The sequence below is a fragment of the Acomys russatus genome, chromosome 31 (genome assembly GCF_903995435.1).
Source record: "Acomys russatus chromosome 31, mAcoRus1.1, whole genome shotgun sequence".
Taxonomy (NCBI): Eukaryota; Metazoa; Chordata; class Mammalia; order Rodentia; family Muridae; genus Acomys; species Acomys russatus.
The window spans coordinates 7,379,311-7,398,003 of NC_067167.1; the positions used below are offsets into that span (position 1 = coordinate 7,379,311).

Here is an 18,693-nt window from a genome sequence, read left to right on the forward strand (position 1 = left end):
TTCACAGGGTTCATATATCAGAGTTCCTGCAAATCAGACATTACATTGCATTACATATAACAGCAGCAAAATTATGAAGCAGTGACGAAAATAAGTCTATGTTTGGGGGTCACCACAACATGAGGAACTGTATTAAAGGATCACAGCATTAGGAAGGGTGAGAACCACCAGGGTTAGTAGGACCTAGAGGGAAAGCTTCATGAACATACATTATATATGCCCTAGCTCGTGAGGAATACAGTGATATTTAAAAATTCGGTCTGAGGGGCTGGAAAGATGGCTCAGCAGTTAAGAGCACTGGCTGCTCTTTCAAAGGACCAGCGTTCAATTCCCAGCACTTACATGGCAGCTTACAAATGTCTGTAACTCCAGTTCCAGGGAATCTGACATCATCACACAATCACACAGGCAAAACACTGATCCACATTAAATAAATTAATATTTAAAAAAATTCAATCTGAAATTTATTTTTGTTTTTAAGTGATAGTTACAATTCATATTAAAGTCTACATTTTTTGTGTTTTCTGGAAAGGGCTAAACACTACTTTCAGTTTCATGAACATTCAAATGATTTGTTGCTAGGAACTGAATCTGCCACTCTTCAAAAGCTGTCATATAAATAATATATAAGGGAGTAAGTATGGCTGTGTTCTGCTATTTTCATAACCAGGCAATTGACCAGTTCGGCCATTGGGTAGCATCTGCTAATGTGTGCACCAGGTTGACTTCCTGCCCACTTATGAACTCTAACTTTCAGTTTCATACTTACTGGGGTTCGAATAATTTTTACCCTGGTCTAGATAAAGCAAATTGCAGCCATATTCTAGTCACAATGATATCACATTATAAAACTTTGGCCCCTAGCATCAATTATTTCAAATTCGGCATGGACATTTCCCTCATTTACAAACCCTTTGTATGGTGGCTGAGATTTGGGGCCAGTTTCCAAAAGCCCTTACAGTGGTTAATCTTAGTTGTTAACTTGGTGGACGCCATAGAAACACATCTCTGGACATGTCTGTGAGGAATTATCTAGATGAAGTTAACTGAGGTGGGAAACCCCAACCTAACTGTTCGGAGCACTGTTTCCTGGACTGGGGTCCTAGACTGAATGAAAAAGGGAAAGCCAGCTAAGCACCAGGCTCCATCCTTTTCTCTGCCTTCTGACTGTGGATGCAACATGACCAGCTGTCTCATGCGCTTGCTTTTACGACTTCCTTGTCCTCAGACAGTGAGCAAAAACCAAACCCTTCCTTGCCTAAGTCGTTTTTGTTGAACATATTTGTCACAGGAAGAAGACAAGTAACTAATTCACCCACCAACAGCCATTTAATAAGCAGGACTCTTTCATGTGTCTGTCCATCTGGGCCCACCAGGCCTGGGCTGGGCATTTTGGGGACAAAAAAAAAAAAAAAAAAAAAAAAAAAAAAAAAAAGCCAACATGATCCTCACTCTGAGGAGGCATTATAATCTTCTCTTTTCTCTTTTTAGCATATGAGACTTCCAGGGTAACAGCTCAATGTGTTCAGACAATACTTTGGTTCTAATCTGTGACAGTGTAAGCCAACCAGTTATGATGACTTAAATGTCCAATAAGGTAAAAAAAAACAAAAAACAAAAAAAAACACTGAAATACGAAAATGAATCCTATGTACATCATTATCATTTAAAAAAGGTAAAGTAGAAGTGTGTAGTGGGGTTACTTTGGCTTCCAGGAACCAGCGCTGACATTGGCAGGTTTGAAAAGCCCCATGCCACGAGTCATGGTTGTACAAGCTACAAATTCCCATTCCCAGGATTACCTGCTAAGGTACATGTGTGTGATCTGAAACTACACAGTGCGACAGGTGTCCCGTCTACCTGACAAGACAGGTGACGAAGACTTCCCTTTCTTGGGGCCATGGCGACAGAAGTCTTCCAGAGGGTCTCATGGCCGGTAGCAAGCATTGCTAAGTCAGGCGTCTGTGTCATCTCCACTGCTGCCTGAATAACTGTGCGACTTTCTCTGACTTACACACCCCATATCTCTTGGAAGAACCTCATAGAATTAGCCACCGGGGTCCCTTCAAGAGATAGTTACAAGAGTCAGAGAATTGAGGAAATCCTTAAACTTTGGGTTCTTGCCCAACCTTTCTAGTACCATCAGGCCAGATGTAATTTATCAACATGTGGCCATTTTGATGGTGCACAATGTTGCCTAGTAACACAGTGGACACTGCAAGTTTTATCAAGTTTCCAGGGGAACAGAGCCATAGAATTAATTCTATGTCAACTTCTAACACAGAAGAATGCAGAGCCTTCTACCCGTGCCCAGCTCTTCAGAGGTTTTTCTATTGCTTTAAGCATCCTGACAGAACATATCCAGCCTTCTGGATGTTCTTGCACAACCCTAGGAAAGCCCCCGGGAGCCTGTGGAAACAGAAGCCGTGCTTATTATCCTATGGGTAAAAGCGCGTTAAGAAGAAGTGATGGGTAGAGGTGAACTTTTGGTGAGGTGAGGATCTAGGAAGATATAACTGGATGATTCTGTTCCGCCTGTTTTATGAGCTCTGATTCCTCAAGTGTAAACTCTCTCGCATGGTAAGGTGGCTTTGTTACACACCACTAGTCTTCCTGGCAATTGATGAATGATTGTGCCTGTGGTTGAGATTCCCCCAGAAGGCGTCCTGCCACACTCGTGTTCACATTCGGATTGCAGGAGAGGTGGGGGCTACTGCTACCTGGGGTCAATTCTGCTCCCCACTCTGCCCCATGGAAAGACTGGAGGCGAGCAGACCTGCCAGTGTCTACTCTTCCCAGTGAAACTGTTCACTGCGCCTCTCACACAGCACCAGATAATTAAGGCCACAAAGCATTCCTATTTGTCCTCTTTCTATTTCCCACTGTGACAACAAGTAAGTGAATCCATCCGTGGCCAAAGACATTGAGGAATCACTGATATTTCCAGCAAAGATAATTACTTGGGGGACTTGTCCTCAGCATAAGATGGCTCTATTTTGAAAAGCAGCTCATCCTCAATCCGAAGGTGTTTGAACATACCGCTACTGTTTGGCAAATATACAACTTTAATTATAAATCTCACAAAAATCTATTTGAGTTTTAACAAAAGGAATGTAGCTGCCATGCTTGACAGAGCCTAATAGCACTGGAAATAGTAGCCAAAGTCCTGGTAAAACATAGGCTACAGTAATTTTATGTTCAGGATGAGCATCTTCAAACCACCACAAAGAAAAATGGAACTGCCCAGAATGATGGAGCAAGTGGAGGACTGTGTCCATGTGACACAGAAAATAGCCTCTGGAGGCTACATCTTAGCATTTTGGTCGAGAAAGACTCTTTAGACTTGAAGCGGCAGTATAAGGCATGAATTAAGCGATATTTTAGTCAGTTCTTCCTTAGACTCTCTGAGAGAACTATGTCAGTCCTGTTTCTGTTTCTAGGGAACTAATGGCCTAGAAAACACACACACACACACACACACACCACACACACACACACACACACACACACACACACACACACACAACACATATATACCTCACATACACCAGAGCCCTATCCAAATTTGCCAGAAGAGAGAGCCAAGATGATGATACCATTTGATAGGGGTGGGGAGTCCTAGCTCCCAAGCTCTTTTTGGAGGTATTGGTGTGAGACTGACTGAAAAGAACGTGAGGATGTTTCTCCCCTGAACTCCCTGCATGATCATTTCAGATGCTAAACTCAAAAGAGTTAAGGGACAGGAAGCCTCTTGTAGGAAGAGCTACTCACGAGCTTCTGTGAGGACAATGATAAGAGCAATTTAGAGAAAAGAAAAGAAAAGAAAAAAAAAAACCCAGTATGATAGCAGTTTTCTTTGTTGAAGCAGCAATGGTGAAAAGTGTTCTCCTAATGGCAAGATTGCCCTGAGTGTCTCTGCTCTGATTTAACTGACTGCTTGTACCTGTCCCGTGAGGTGTGTCCTTTCTTATGTTACAGGCGACAAAAGGAGATTCAGGGAAGCGAAGTCACTTGTTCATGTTCTCAGAACTGTGCAAAGCTAGGCTGGGATTACTATCTGGCATGCACCTGGCTCCCCAAGCTTCAGGATTTCCAGAAGACAAGAGCAGTCAGGATTTAAAAAAAAAAAAAAATGTTAACATCCACTTTGGTTTTTGAAAATCCAACTGAGGAGGAATGAGAAGAGCGACATGAGTAGCTTTGAGGACATCTGGGACATGTGGCTCATCTTTCAAGTGTGTCCTGGAAGTTCTGTGTTCCTTAGTGCGTCTCCACATTTCCAGCTGCTCCAACCACACTCTGAACCCAGAAATAGGACCCATGAAGTGAAAATGGCCCCTGACAAGCACAGTGGCTGTAGGAACCACACAATCATAGGGCCAGGGTCATTGCAACAGGATGCTACTTAGGTCTTAGAAGTTTAGATTTGGTAACTGTGAGGAGGGAGGGGCTGGCCAGGGGAGACGAAGCCTCATTTGCATATGGACCATTGAGAAGCCAGCTTCAATAATCAAGGGGGAGAGAGAAATAGGGGTCTTGAAGGACTACCACAGCAGCCTGGACAGAAGGGAGCAGAGAAATGAGATGTCGCAGATACTGCATAAGGCCATGTGTTATAGAACACTGTCCTGTGGTGTAACACGGCCGTTGCTCTACTGAACCATCAGTTATCTGTGATTACCCTAGGGAGACCTGAAGAAGATTGGGCTCATTAGCTTTCTAACATGAGTGGAGGAGGGACTCCCCAAGGCCTTGCTTTTCCCCAGAGTTTATAGGTGGTTAACAGGGTTGTTTGGAGGAGGGGCCTATGAGGACACACCCCTCCCCAAAGATTATATGTAATAATATATTGCATGTATATTATATTACATATTACACAATATATGTAATAATATATTATATTCTCTCTCTCTCTCTCTCTCTCTCTCTCTCTCTCTCTCTCTCTCTCCCTCTCTCTTTCTCCCTCTGTGTGTGTGTCTGTGTCTGTGTATAAATTCACTGTTATATTAAGCTAGGCTTCTATGGAACCATTTCTTAGACTACTGTTTGGTGCCCTATCTATCATGTGAGAATAGATGTTTGTTCATCCTTCATGGAAAAGTCACACTGCAACATGCTAGCCAGTTGGATGCAAGCGCAGGTGCCAGAGCCCTGGTTTTCTAAAGCCAGTGGGAGTGCCTTTCTTAGAGACTGAAGAGGCAGGCAGAGTAGCGGATTTGGGGATACGATGACTTCAGTTCTACGGTGATGCCCGTATTGCTGAGGGACATGTCCTCATGGGCAGCTGGAATCGGATCAGTCCATGCTTTCATTTTATAAGCCCCTGCTGATTTTCCATTGTTCACCTGGCACTCAACTTGGCATTGGCTGTGGCATGAGGGGGCCAACGGTACCCTATCATCATGAAGCTCACAGGCGTGGTCCAAGCATAGGACTCTATGGACTCACAGGCTGGTTACTATGCTAAGCAAGGGGTTGCAAGAACAATTCACTTGAGAGGGTGAGACGAGATAATGGGAGCTTGAAGGGGAAATCATGGTGGCAGGAGAAGATTCTGGAGCTTAGAGGAGGCAATGCTTGCCTGAACACGGAGAAGCATCATCTATAGAGAGACAAAAGTCAAAGGTGGAATGAGGAGGTGAGCAAGGACTCTTACCACTGTCTGGGCTCTGAGAAGCTTGGTACCCTTAGCCTGTGGCCAATAGCCTCCATCTCCTCAGCTCTGAGGACCTATAGTCAAAGAAACCAAGGTGCTTGTGCATCTGGCCGAGGTTAGATTCTGTTCAGGGACCGTGGATATTTCAGTTCAGCAGGACATGTCTACGCATGGCAATTTGCTTAGGGTGTTCACTGATTTGGCCTGGAAGGTGAGAATCCTAGGTAACTCCTGACCCATTAGCTTCAGATAACTGGATACTGATACTAACTTGGGATTCCTAAAACCCAAGAAGATTCTTAGCACCCAGCCAATTTTCATCCTCTTGTTTTTATCAGAAAGCTGAGAGGTGGGAGGGTCTTAAGGCAGCCCATCAAGACACAAGATACTGTGGTAATAACGAATCTGCTGAGCATTTTTTTTTTCTTTTTTCATTTTCTTTTAGAATAGCTTGGATTGAAGTAATAGAAAGGAGCCCAAGATGGGGCTTGTTCTGCTGTGTGTGCGTGGTAGCTACAGCAGCAACAGCAAGAAGGGACATTACTTGGATACTTGTGTGTACTAGGCACTGTTCAAATCACGTAAGTTCCAACCGCCCTGTGAAGAACTTACTTTTTTAATATATATATATATATATATATTTTATTAGTTTATTCATATTACATCTCAGTTGTTATCCCATCCCTTATGTCCTTTTCTCTTGGATCCTTCTCTGTATGAATGAGGGCCATTTTCGTTGCACTTACAACAAGGAATGCCAGTGCCAGGGTGAGGCCTGATTCGTTTGCCAGGGAGAGCAAGCAAGGGAGGAGACAGTTCCCAGTAGCCTCTTCTGTGAAGTGTTTCTAATCCCAGACCTCTGAGAGGGTGAGATTTACCCCCCAGAGGATCCTGGGATTTAAAGATGTGAGGAATCCTGGGAAATTGTGTAAATCAGCTCTCCAGTGTGTAGAAGGGAGGCAGAGGCAAGCAGAAATAGGAACACAGCTCAGAGCCATTCCCCACTCTCCTCTCCCCACAAGGATTCCATGCCACAGGGACAGCTAAGTGTCTTATCCCCACGACAACCTAGTGTCCGCTCGACCTGAGAGACCCTCTTCTGGCTAAGCAGCTGCTCTAGTCCACCTGAGGCCCCAGGGTAGCCAGGAAGAAAGAAAGATCCAAAGAGGTGGCACTCCCAAACTACCTGCACAAGGAAGCCAGGCTGCATTCTAGAGGTCCCCGCCCCTCGGAGATGTGCAGGTACACACCTATGACCCAGGCCAGTCTTATCTTCTGTAGGAACAGCCGCGTGTAAAGCTATTTCCAAATCCTCACCATGCTTTAAGATGTCTCCTCATGTTATGAGGTTTCCCTTCAGTGTGCTATGGGATAAAGGGGAGCAATTCTCTCCCATCGCCCGCCCCCCCCCTCCAATCTCTTTTCATCTCAGAGGGCAGTGCCAATCCATTACAATGCTATGGTGAGCTACGAGCTGTCCCGTGCCTTTCAGAAGCCGGGAAAGACATACCTTTCCACCTGGAGGTTGACCTTGGAGGGTTCCACGTTGGGATTTTCCCATTCCATTTGTGGGCAGTGCATGAAGTAGCAGAGAGTGTACAGGGCCTCTGGCTCCCAGTAGAGCGCCCCCTGCTTGTGGTGCAGGGGCGTGCCGTTGCCATGGTGTTTCGCATTGAGGGGCTGCAGATGGTGCATCGCCCGGGACACCAGGTCACCTGCGGACAGAAGCAAGATTTCAGAACCTCCAGGTACAGACGCCAGCCTGAAGACCTTGGCAGAGACTCTAGACCCCGGTTCCCTCAGCCACGGAAACAGTCCCACTTCAAGCAGAGAGGAAAAACATTTGTTGGCCATGTGACTGTCAGGGACATGATCTGAAGTGCAGATGGCAACGGGATCATTGCTTCCCCTCCCCTCTTATATAGCCCAGGATATCCTCAAAGATACTATGTAGCTCAGGATAACTTGAACTTCGGAGCCCAACACCATATCCTGAGTGTCTTTGGGCACCCTAGGCATGCTACCATCCTATCCTCAGCCCTAGAAATCCAATTTCTAAGAAGGCACAGGAAGTCGTCTGTGCTCTTTTGATAACTGTCTCTCCTGACTCAGGGTCCCCAGGTCATCTGAGACATCTCTCCAGCACCTCATATGGAATTTGTGTAAATCTGTTTACAGATGAATACATGGAAATCCAAAGAGGTTTTATTCCTTCTCAATGTACATAGCTAGAAACATGTAAGAGGAGGAGAGTTGGGATTTGAACCTGGGACTCTGGCTCCAGGATCCATGCACCCACACACGTAGCCACACTCCTTGGGCACCAGGATCTGTTTTACCCTTCTCAGCACTAGCAAACCCAAGAAACACACTGTTTTCTTTTCTCTCCTTTCTCAGAGGGAAACCAAAATTCATTTTTATTTTTAATCCTGTGTATGCATGTGTATCTGAGTATGGATTCATGCATGTGAATGTTACATACACAGAGGCCAGAAGAGGCCATCAGATGCCCTGGGACTGGAGTTCTAGGTGCTTGTGAGCTACTTGATGTGGGTTTGGGGAATTGACCTCCAGTCCTCTGCAAAAGCAGGAGGAAATCTTAACTGTGGAGCCATCTCTCTACCCTCAAAATCAAGCCACTGGTGTTTTCACTGGGCACAGGGAAGCTCTTCCTGAAGGAGCCTTACTGAGCTCAGAACCCCATCTTTCTTCCTGGCCGAGTCAATGGCTCCAGCCTTCATGAATGTTGCCATGCCAAAGTGAGCACTGTCTTTGCTGCTACTTGCTTAATTTTAAATGTACTCATTTTGTTTTATTTAAATACATCCATGTAATGAGGAAAATTATGTTACATTCATAAATAGACTATGAGCATCGCTTGCCATAAATAGAAAGTAAATCTGATGAAGACAGCTCAATTTTGGTTCTGCTTTCTTCTTAAATAAATAGCAAGTATGAGAGAAGAGGTTTACAGGCTCCTATCAAACAGAGCCTTTCTTAAGTAATTAAGGTTAAAGCAGCTTAAAAAAAAAAAAAACAGTGAAGATAAATGTATTTTAATGCTTTGTCCCTGACCATTAAAGTCATCTCATGTGCAGTAGAGTTGTGTTGCACACCTTTGGAGCCATTTGTGTAAGATTTGAAATGATTAGTTTTATGTGTCAGCTGGGCTGGGATGTGGAACTAAGTTGCTTGGTCAGACACTGACTAGATATTTCTATTTTTCAGGATCAGTAGACTCTGGGCAGAGCAGAACACCTTCTGTAATGTGGATGGACCTTGGTTAATTGATCGAAGGCCTGAGGAAAAAAATGAAGCCAGAGAGGTACCCCACACATGAGGCAACACACACACACACACACACACACACACACACACACACACACACACACACACACACACTTTATTAGAATCTCGGTCTACTGGCCTGCCTTGCAAGTTCCTCTTCTGCAAGTGTCAACAGACAGCAATCATTGTCATCCAAATCTTTTAAATAACTGTTTCCCTCCCACCATTCCACTTTGCAGCTTAGGCTACCTTTGAACTCACTATGTAGGCCAGGATTGAGAGAACACTAGGACTCGCGGGGAACCTCCTGCCTCAGCCTCCCTCCCAAGTGCTGAGGCTACAGACATGAGCTACCACGCCTTACTGCCTCCCCTTCCTCCCTCTCTCCCTCCCCCTCTCTCTCCCTCTCCACCTCCCCTCCCCTTCTCCTTTTTCCTCCCTTCCCCCTCTTCCCCTCCTTTCCCTCCCTCCCTCCCTCCCTCCCTTCCTCCCTCCCTCCTTTAGTGCTGAGATTACAGATGTAATCCATCATGCCTGGCTCCCTGGTTCACTCTGTCTCTGTCTCTTTCTCTGTCTGTCTTCTGCCCTCCCCATCTCTATCCCTCCTCCCCTCCCAAGTGCTGAGATTATCTTTGTGAGCCTCCAAGCCTGCCCCCTCCCAGGACACCAATACAATATCTATGTTAGCCCCTCTCATCCTATCCTGAGTTGTCTGGCTGAGTCCAGGCCCCAGCCTCTGCTCACTTCTATCATCCTGCTTAACTTCCCAACTTTACCTGAACTCAAAACCCAAGACCATCAGGCTGAATGAGGAGCAGGAGTTTTCCCTCCGAGGATTTAAAACTCTCCTTTAGGTTCCTGATTTATCTAAAGGAGGAGTCGCCACCACATTGACGAGGGGCAAGAGTCTCCTTCGTCCTATTAGGACATTAAGGTTCTCAAGTCCCTCCCACTGAGTAGAGATGCAGCCCTACCACCCTTCTCAGAACAGCTACTTCTGAGTACAGTCCTCAGGCTTAGTACCTGGTCGGCCGGTGCAAGAGCTGAGCAGCAGGTGCAGTGGCTAATTTAGATGTCAGCTCATCTGGATTAGGGACTACTGGATAACCGGCTAAATATATTTGAGTGTGTCTGTGTGGACATTTCCTGGCAGGACTGGCATTTAAATCAGTGGACTAAGGACCCAGTGTGGTCATCCAGTCAGCTGAGATCCCTGACAAGACTGAATAATAAGAAAAGAAAATCCTTCCTGTGCTTGGATTCAGAATATCCCTTCTCTGTCCTTTCTGTCTATTGCCATGTTTATATATATATAAAAAAAAAAATGACAAGGCATCATGTTAGTGGCAGAGAGCAGCCCCCAAGGCCGCACTTTGATCTTGGACACCCCAGGGACTATATCTGTGATAAAAACCAAATTCTGTTCTTGACTTAGTGCCTAACCCAGAGCCAGTCTATCATTTCTCCCTTCTGTGAAATTGGGAGAAACAGCAAAGAAAGAAAAGCAGCCAGCCAGGATGGAAGTTCTCTCTGAAAGGCTCCAGGGTACCTGCATGTAAGGAACAGAAAAGGCAGTCTACTGCATGGAAAATCATCCAAAATGGGGGTGGGGATAAGCAGGATGCTAGGTCTCTGGGATCAGCAGGGCTGAACACATGCTGTTTGAAAGATGTGAAGAGGATAGGAGCCAACAGCTCAGATTTGGACCATTGTGGACGTCAACAAACACCTTTCTAGGATCGTCCTGTGTGCTGAGAACCTTGCATAGGCAACACTGAAGTATTGGGACCTCACAGCAGATTCATCTTATAAATCCATCTAACTCATATCCCACTGAGTGTGAACTGCCAAGGTATGCGCATGAACACACCACCACCCAGGTTGGCTACCACTCACAGATGGCCTCCAGAGATCACGAGGAAGAGTTCAGCTTTTCCTCACAGGCATCAGTTAACCACAGCCTTCAGTGTGTTGTCTAGTGGGGCTTAGTGCAGTTGTAGCTTTGGGGCAAGGCTCTGGTCATACATGTTGGGGTCCTCAGGGTGACCCTGACCACAGGTAGGAGCAAGGTCTGAAGTCTTTACAGGTACATGGAACAGCAAGGTCCCTGACTGTGGGAAGCCTCACCACTGAGCCACAGCAAGGCAGGAAGAAGTGGTGACTCCATGGGAGTGGTCACCAGGTGGATTCTCAAAATTAGCTGGGTGAGTCCTGCAGAGGTGGGTGGCCATTGAATCAAAGGAACCTGAAGCTGGTAGGTGTAAGGAAGGCTTGGCTAAGGGTAGCATAAAGATCTTGGGTTCCCCAGTGGCACAACACTCCTGGTTCTCCTAGGAGACAACGGTGCTGTGGTACTCCAAGGTAAGCACCCAGGGGTCAAGGCACGAGGCTTCCATCCCAAAGACCCAGAAGTGATTGTAGTTTTTGTTTGTCTGTTTTGTACGTATGTGTGTGGGGAGGGGTACAGAGGTGGTCCACATTGGATGTCTTCTTCAATCACTCTGTACCTTATTTACTTTCTGAGGCAGAATGTCTCACTGAACCTGGAGTTCAGTGACTGGAGTAGCCAGTGAGTCCAAGGGATGTAATTGTAGGCACTTCTCCTGAGCACCCCTTTTCTTCTAAACATGGGTTTTAGGGGATTACAGTCAGGTCTTCATGCATGTGTGGCAAGCACTTTACCAACTGAGCCACCTCCCTGGGCCACCTTGCCCAGATTTTAGTTGTTTTTGTTTTCCAAATAGCTGGAGAGGGACACAGAGACACTCAGGTCTTTAGCCAACCAACCAACCAGGCAGCCAGCCAGTCAATCAACCATCTATCAATCCATCCATCCATCCATCCATCCATCCATCCATCCATCCATCCAAACAACCAGCCAATGAGCCAACAAGCCAACCAACCCAACCAGCCAGCCAACCAACCAACCAACCAACCAACCAACCAACCAACTAACCAACCAAACCAACCAACCAACCAACCAACCAACCAACCAATCAACCAACCAACCAAGACTCCTAGAGCTAGGAATGGCTCCAGGCTTCCTCTCTAAAGTGCCGCCAGCTTCAGGTAATAGGCTGCCTTCACTGTGTTTTAGGAACAGTACAAGTACCTTCCAGTCTGAGTTCAGTACTGAGCACCACCAAGACAGCATCCACGTACCCTTGCCCCCACAGCATCCACAGTGCATGCTGATATGTCTCAGTGTTGCAGCTGTGGTTCTCAGCTGGGTGGCTTTTTAATCGGCAAAGTCTGGGGACATATTTGCTCTTTACACTTATGGAGATGCCTCTGATGACTAGTGGGCTGAGGTTAGGGACCCTGCTGAACATCCTGTGCACAGATCAGTTGCCACAACAAAGAATCTAGTCCCAAAGGTCCAAACTGCTGAGATAGAAAACTGAGGCCCAAGTTGCAGGGCAAGGAGGTTGGAGTGGGGTCAGACAAGGTTTTGCCTGTCTCTTTCTTTCTGCAGTGGTCCAATTTCTCCCTTCAAAGGCAGCCCAGTTTAGCTAGTCAGCCCTCATTCCATCTTGGAGCAATTTAGCTTTATGCAGCAAATGCATTATCAAACAGTCCAGTCCCCCAAGTCAGTAATCCATTTCTGGGAATGCGTCCCAATGTTAGAATTCAAAATGCCGTGGAATCTTCATCCATGAGGATTGGCACCCAAATCTTATTTACAGACTCCCAAAGCCGACAAACAAAGGCCCCAAAAACATAAGAAAGAAACTCTAGTACACCCACAAGATCAAATAATAAACTTGGGCAGACACCAAAACTGTTTGCACAAAACTGCAATATCGTGAGGAGGGATCTTCATTAAAATGGTAAGTAGGGAAAGTGTGAACTTCAAAATTACTTATTCTCTGATCAGGATTATGTTATTAAAAAGTATGCACAAAATAAATATTGAGAGAAGGAGAAAGCGAGTGTTGACCAAGGATTTTTATGCTTGGGGGGATTAAGGGTGATATTCAACTTTCCTGCAACTTCTGAACTTTAAATTCTGGTACCTGGGGGAAAGTATTTCCTTCCTTGCACTACTGTCCAGGGTCAAACTAGAAAATTCTTTCTTTCAAATGCTATCAAGAAGAAGGAGCTCATGAGGCCCTAAAGACTGTTAGTGCTAAGTGCTAATTCTCACCTTGACCAAACCCAGAGTCAACTAGAAGGGCCCTCTAGGCGTGTCTTCAGGATTATTTGGTTATGTTAGTTGATGGGAAGATCTACCCACCACGGGTGGCACAATCCCCTTGGTAAAGGATCCTGGACAGTATGAGAGTGAAGAAAGCAAGAAGAGCTAGCACACACGCACTAATTCATTGCCTTTGTTCTTGACTGTGGACATAATGTGACTGTCTACTTCAAATTCCTGATGCCTTGATTTCCCTGCAGTGATAGACTGGAACTATGAAACAACTAAACTCTTTACCCCTTGAAAAAAATATGTATATATACATACATACACATATATTCTCAGCAACAGAAAAGAAACTAAAATAGGAATCATAAGAGAGGAACCTGAGAGGATAATAAGTGATAAATACTGTTAAATTATATTGTTTGTGTATATGAATATGGCACAGTGAAACCTATTATATATGATTAATTCATACTAATAAAATGAAAGAAGACTATTCCCATAAAATACTTCAGAATGAGAAAAATCAAGAGTAAGTGGAAAATGGGAGTGCTGATAGTAATAGCAGAAACAAAGGAATGCTGGCTGTGGTTTCTGGCTGCCACCATCTTATCACATCCTGGGGGCACTGGGAAGGCTGGTAGGTGAGCACCCTTTGTCTTGTAGTCTCATTATTTCCCCACATTCTTCGGGGCGCATTCTGGCATTCTCAGGTCCTTGTTTTGTTAATTTGTTAACTTGGATGGTTACTCCCCACAGCCTCACAATGGGAACCCTCTAAAATGCTGCTGCGGTCAGAATCTTGTCCCCTTGCATCCCTGCAACACACCCCCAAAAAAGGATGCAGCTGCTTGGTGTTCTAGTGATTTACAGTTAACTCTCCATGCTTTTGCTTCCTCCATGGAGCCTCAGGCACAGAGACCACACCCCACTTCTTGCTGTCTTCTGGGCATGGTATAGCACGCTCTTTGCATGAATCTTAGCACCCAGCCTGCCATTATGTAGTGGCGACTCTGGACAAGCTAATTTAGTTCTCTGTGAGAAGGGGAAGTAATGACAGAATGGGTTTGTCCTGTACATTAAGAGAAAAAAAAAACCACATAAAACACCTAACTTGGCATCCTTGTCTATAAGATGGAGAGATAATAGTGACATTTACCTCATAGAATTAAGTGAGGGAATGCATATACATACTAACAGTACTCAAAACAGGATCTGGTTCCTTGTTTGTGCTTAATTAGTATTTAGCACTATTCTTCTTTGTATCACCACTATCACTGTTATTATTATTACCACCACCACCACCATCACCACATCAATTCCATCTTCACTGTCATCATTACATAATTTTCATCCTCATCAACATTAGCAACATGACTATCATATCATTTCTGCCATCACTAAATCCATCATCACCAGCATGATCACCCCAACTATCACTATCACCATCACATCGTTTTCCATCATCATCATCACCAATATCATGTAAGTCTTGTCACCACCATGTTCACCATCATCACCATCATCTTCATCATCACCAAACATTATCGTAATCATTTAAGTCATCACATGACTTCCATTACCATTATCATCTCTTCATCCCTGGTCTAGAGGCCCTCGGCATCTCTCCAAGGAGGCTCTGCCCATGCAAGACCATCTCTACATGTCATCTGCTGTCTCCCCTGTCTGTGACATGAGCGCCAAACAAAAATTTATTTTTTTTTCCCCCACCAGCTGCTCTAAGCTTGGGCAGCTCTAGTTCAGTTCAAGGAACCTATCTGAGAATCTATGCACTGGTAATTGTGTTTCTCAAATGTCAGCCACCTGGGAGTTACCATCATGATGTCTCTCCTATCTGTGCACAGCTTGTACAATTTATTTACTTAATATTTTCTCTTTAAATTGCCTCACTTGTTCATACAAATAAATTCATTTAAAGAGGAAGCTTCATATCAGTGCCATAAATGGAAAGCCAATATTTCCTCATGAAATATATACAGCAATTAAAATTAAAAAGGCTCTGTGCATCACCTACAATCATCTTCCATGACAGCCCAGAGGATGCCTCTTTGAACCTGCCCAGCTCCAGCTCTTATGTACATCCCCTTAGAAACCGAGACTGCTGTGAGCCAGGGGTGACTTCCCTGGAAAATGATCACACATTCCAATGCGGGCTGCTTCTGCCCAAGTCAATGCTCAGACAGCCCTTTCATTTTGAAAAGAAAGAAAAATGAGAGAAAAGGGGAGGGGAGGGTGCAAGGGACAGAGAGAGGACAGGAGGAATAGGAAAGAGAGGACCACACTCGGGCGGGGGGGGGGGGGGGTGACCAGCACTGCCCCACAGACTTCAAGTCAGTGTGGGGACCACATGCTCTTAGGGTATCACTTTCCTGTTATGGGTTTGAGGGCATGTATATATTCAACTCAGCCCCCCCCCCCAAGTTCTAAAGTTCAATAGACAACTTGAGGCCCCAATCTACGGAATCTCCTTCAGTCTTTGTGTCATAGGGTCGTTCTCTTCGGGCGACTAATTTCTCATTCGAGGGACATTTGCTGAGCTGTGGGTGGCACATGAGGTGCTCAGATACAAAGCTCCTTCAGACACAGCAGAGAGGCCAACGAAAGCTATTTGAACGAAGACTTTTCTTCTTTCTGGCTGTAAATCCTTAGACAAGACAGTGACCCCCCTCCTCACACCCAGTTTTGTTATCTGTGAAATGGGAATACCAATAATGCCTGGAGTGTAGGCCGTGCACTGTACACACAGAAGATCCAGAAATGGTGAGTGTTTTTTTACCCCAAGCCTATATGTCAGTAAGCATCCCACCTGAAGTGGCAAAATACTTGAAGTAATCTACGTATGAAGAGAATTAATTTGCCTATGGTCTCTTGGCTTCACCACTTTGGGTCTGCAGAAGCTCAGTATCTCATGGAAGGAGCAGCAGGTAGGAGAGGCATCTTTGCTTTGCAGCAGCCAAGAATTAGTGAGATAGGGAAGCTCGCTATACGAATATCCCCTTCAAGGACACGCCCCCTTACCCTGTTCCCCCCCCTCCCCCCCAGTGACCATGGGATGGAAGATAAGCTTTCAACATATGCCTCTGGGATCCAAGTGAAGGGATAGAGGTAAGTGCTCCAGGCACTACAGTGACTTAGGGCAGCTCCAAACCTTAATATTATTTACTGGAGGAACAGCAAAGTGGCATGGGGAGACACCCCAGCCTTCAGGGCTGGTCCTTTCCTTAGGGACTTGGCCACTTTCTTGAATGATGTGCATCTCCACTTTAGCCCAGGGCCTGTATACCCTCAGAGCCAATTGCAGGTCCTCAGAGATGAGGAATATAGCCCCACCTGGCACCCCATCTTTATGGACTAGGCTCTAGGATCTGAGTGGTACCTCTTTCAGGTGACTCCTGGGGGAGCACAGTTCTATGGTGGTGGTGGTGGTGGCAGATTTGCCTTCCGAAAAGCCTGGATGCAAATTTCCAGCCCTTCCAGTCACAGGGGAGGCGGATGGAGGACTTATTGTTTAACCTCCCTCGTGTGCCCAGCCCCAGATCACAAAGTAGGGACAGGACATCAGAAGCATATCTGTAGATTTATCACAGCACCTGTATTCATTATTTCGGACCAGAGCAACTTTGGTAAGGCAGCGTTTCTTCTGGTTCACGGTTTGAGTGGATAGTCCATCATGACTGGGAAGGCACAGCAGCAGGCGCTTGAAGCAACTGGTTACGCTGTGTGCACAGGCAGGAAGCAGAGAGAGAGATGGGTCTGGGGGCCTCAGCTTGTTTTCTCTTTGTTCAGCCCAGGACCCCAGCTCATGGGATGGTGCCATCCACAGCCAGGGTAGCTCTTCCCTCCTCAGTTAAGCCTTTCTGGAAACAGACTCATAGACACGCCCAGAGGTGTGTTTCCATGGTGATTCTAAACTCATCCTGTTAACCATCTAAATGAGCCAGCACGGCACCCTTGTTCCGTAATCATCAGTTGCTGCTATTATCAACATTAGCTACTAAGAAAGGGCTCTGCTCTCAAATCTTTCACCCATGAGAATGCTTCAAGAGCTGAGAATGTCACCTCTGCTGCAAAAACAGCGGCTTCTACCACCCGCCTGGAAGGAACAACCTTTGAATATGAAGAACAGCTCTCTGTGTCCACAGAGAGAACAGGTCTGTGTTGATTCAGACTGCAGAGCAGGCCAGCCTAAATTACAGTCCTATCTGAAGAGAGGAATCTTATTACCTTCCTTCTATGCTGGGCCTTATCAGAGCACGTCTGCACACCGGCTGCAGCCCCGACTTAATGAACACACAAAACACACTCGCAATTAGCAACACCCATTTGTGTGCCGACAATTCACACATGAAAGTCAACATCCAATGATGACAGTGTTTAATTTACACAGCAAATTATCCTTAAAAACAATTTCTGCAGCACGTTGCTCCCTTTGGGCTGCCTGCTTAGGTGAGCCATGGATTTGCTTAACAAATTCTTTCTTTGAACAGAAGCTGGGTGGGCCCTTTGAGGCACTTCAGGACTAACCTCTGTATGTGTTAAATGTATGTAAGGGTGTGTGTGTGTGTGTGTGTATGTGTGTGTGTGCGCGCACACGTGCAAATGTGTTAAGTGCATGTAAGGACTGTGTGTGCGCACACACGGAGGTATATGTGTTTATGTTAAGTGCATGTAAGAGTGCGCATGTGTGCACATGTGGCGGTCAGAGGTGGACATCTGGTGTCTATTCAGTTGTTCTCTACTTTATTTTTTGAAACAGGGTTTGTCACTGAACCTCAGCTACTGATTTGGTAAGGCTGGGAACACTCAGGATTCTCCTGTCTCCGTCCCTGCTTTCTGCTCCCAGGCAGACATGAGGGTTATAAGATGCTTTTCTGTGGGTGTTGGGGATCTACAGTCAGGTCCTTATAGCTGCTTGAGAAGCACTTCTCTGACTGAGCCATCTTCCCAGTCCTGGAATTAACCTTTGAGACCTGACAGGACACTACATGGGCTACTCTGTGTGGAGGTCTTTCCTCAAGCAATGCATACAATGTGTTCCCACCCCATTGTCAGACTATAGCTCCAGGGCCAAGGGCATTTCCCAGAAGGAAAGGGCCCAAACGTGTGGTACTCTGTTCTGTCTTCTGGCAATGCATCCCAAGGCTTGGAGCCTTTGTGCATTCTCAAGATACCCTGGGAGTGTGTTAAAATGCAAACATACCTCACCTTCCTGTGGATACCTTGGAATCTTATTCATAAATATCATAACCTCAGAATTACATGGCCATCAAACTCCATGCTAGACCCTGTCATACCATGTGCTAATAAAGATGCTGGAAAGATGGCTCAGTGGTTCCCAGCACCTATAATGGCAGCTCACAACCATATGTAACTCAAGTTCCAGGGGACCCAACAGCCTCATTTGGCCTCCTTGGGCACTTCACACATGTGTTGCACATATGAACACGTAGGAAAAAACACTCATACACATAAACCTAAACATAAATCTAAAAAAAAAAAAAAAAAAAAAAGCAGCACAGAAAGACTATACCATGGTTTAAATGCAAAGAATTTGGTTTTCTTTGTAGTCTTGTATGTTATGTAT

General features: G+C 45.5%; 1 protein-coding gene across 2 annotated transcripts in view; it reads right to left on the reverse strand.

Annotated features, from left to right (window-relative positions):
- Abtb3 (ankyrin repeat and BTB domain containing 3) overlaps window positions 1-18,693 on the reverse strand; it is a 184,648-nt gene that overhangs the window by 91,498 nt on the left and 74,457 nt on the right. For both annotated transcript variants that reach the window (XM_051139718.1, XM_051139717.1), the window contains exon 3: window positions 7,167-7,371. In XM_051139718.1, coding sequence (XP_050995675.1) covers window positions 7,167-7,371 — 205 coding nt within the window. The remainder of the gene's footprint in view (window positions 1-7,166; window positions 7,372-18,693) is intronic.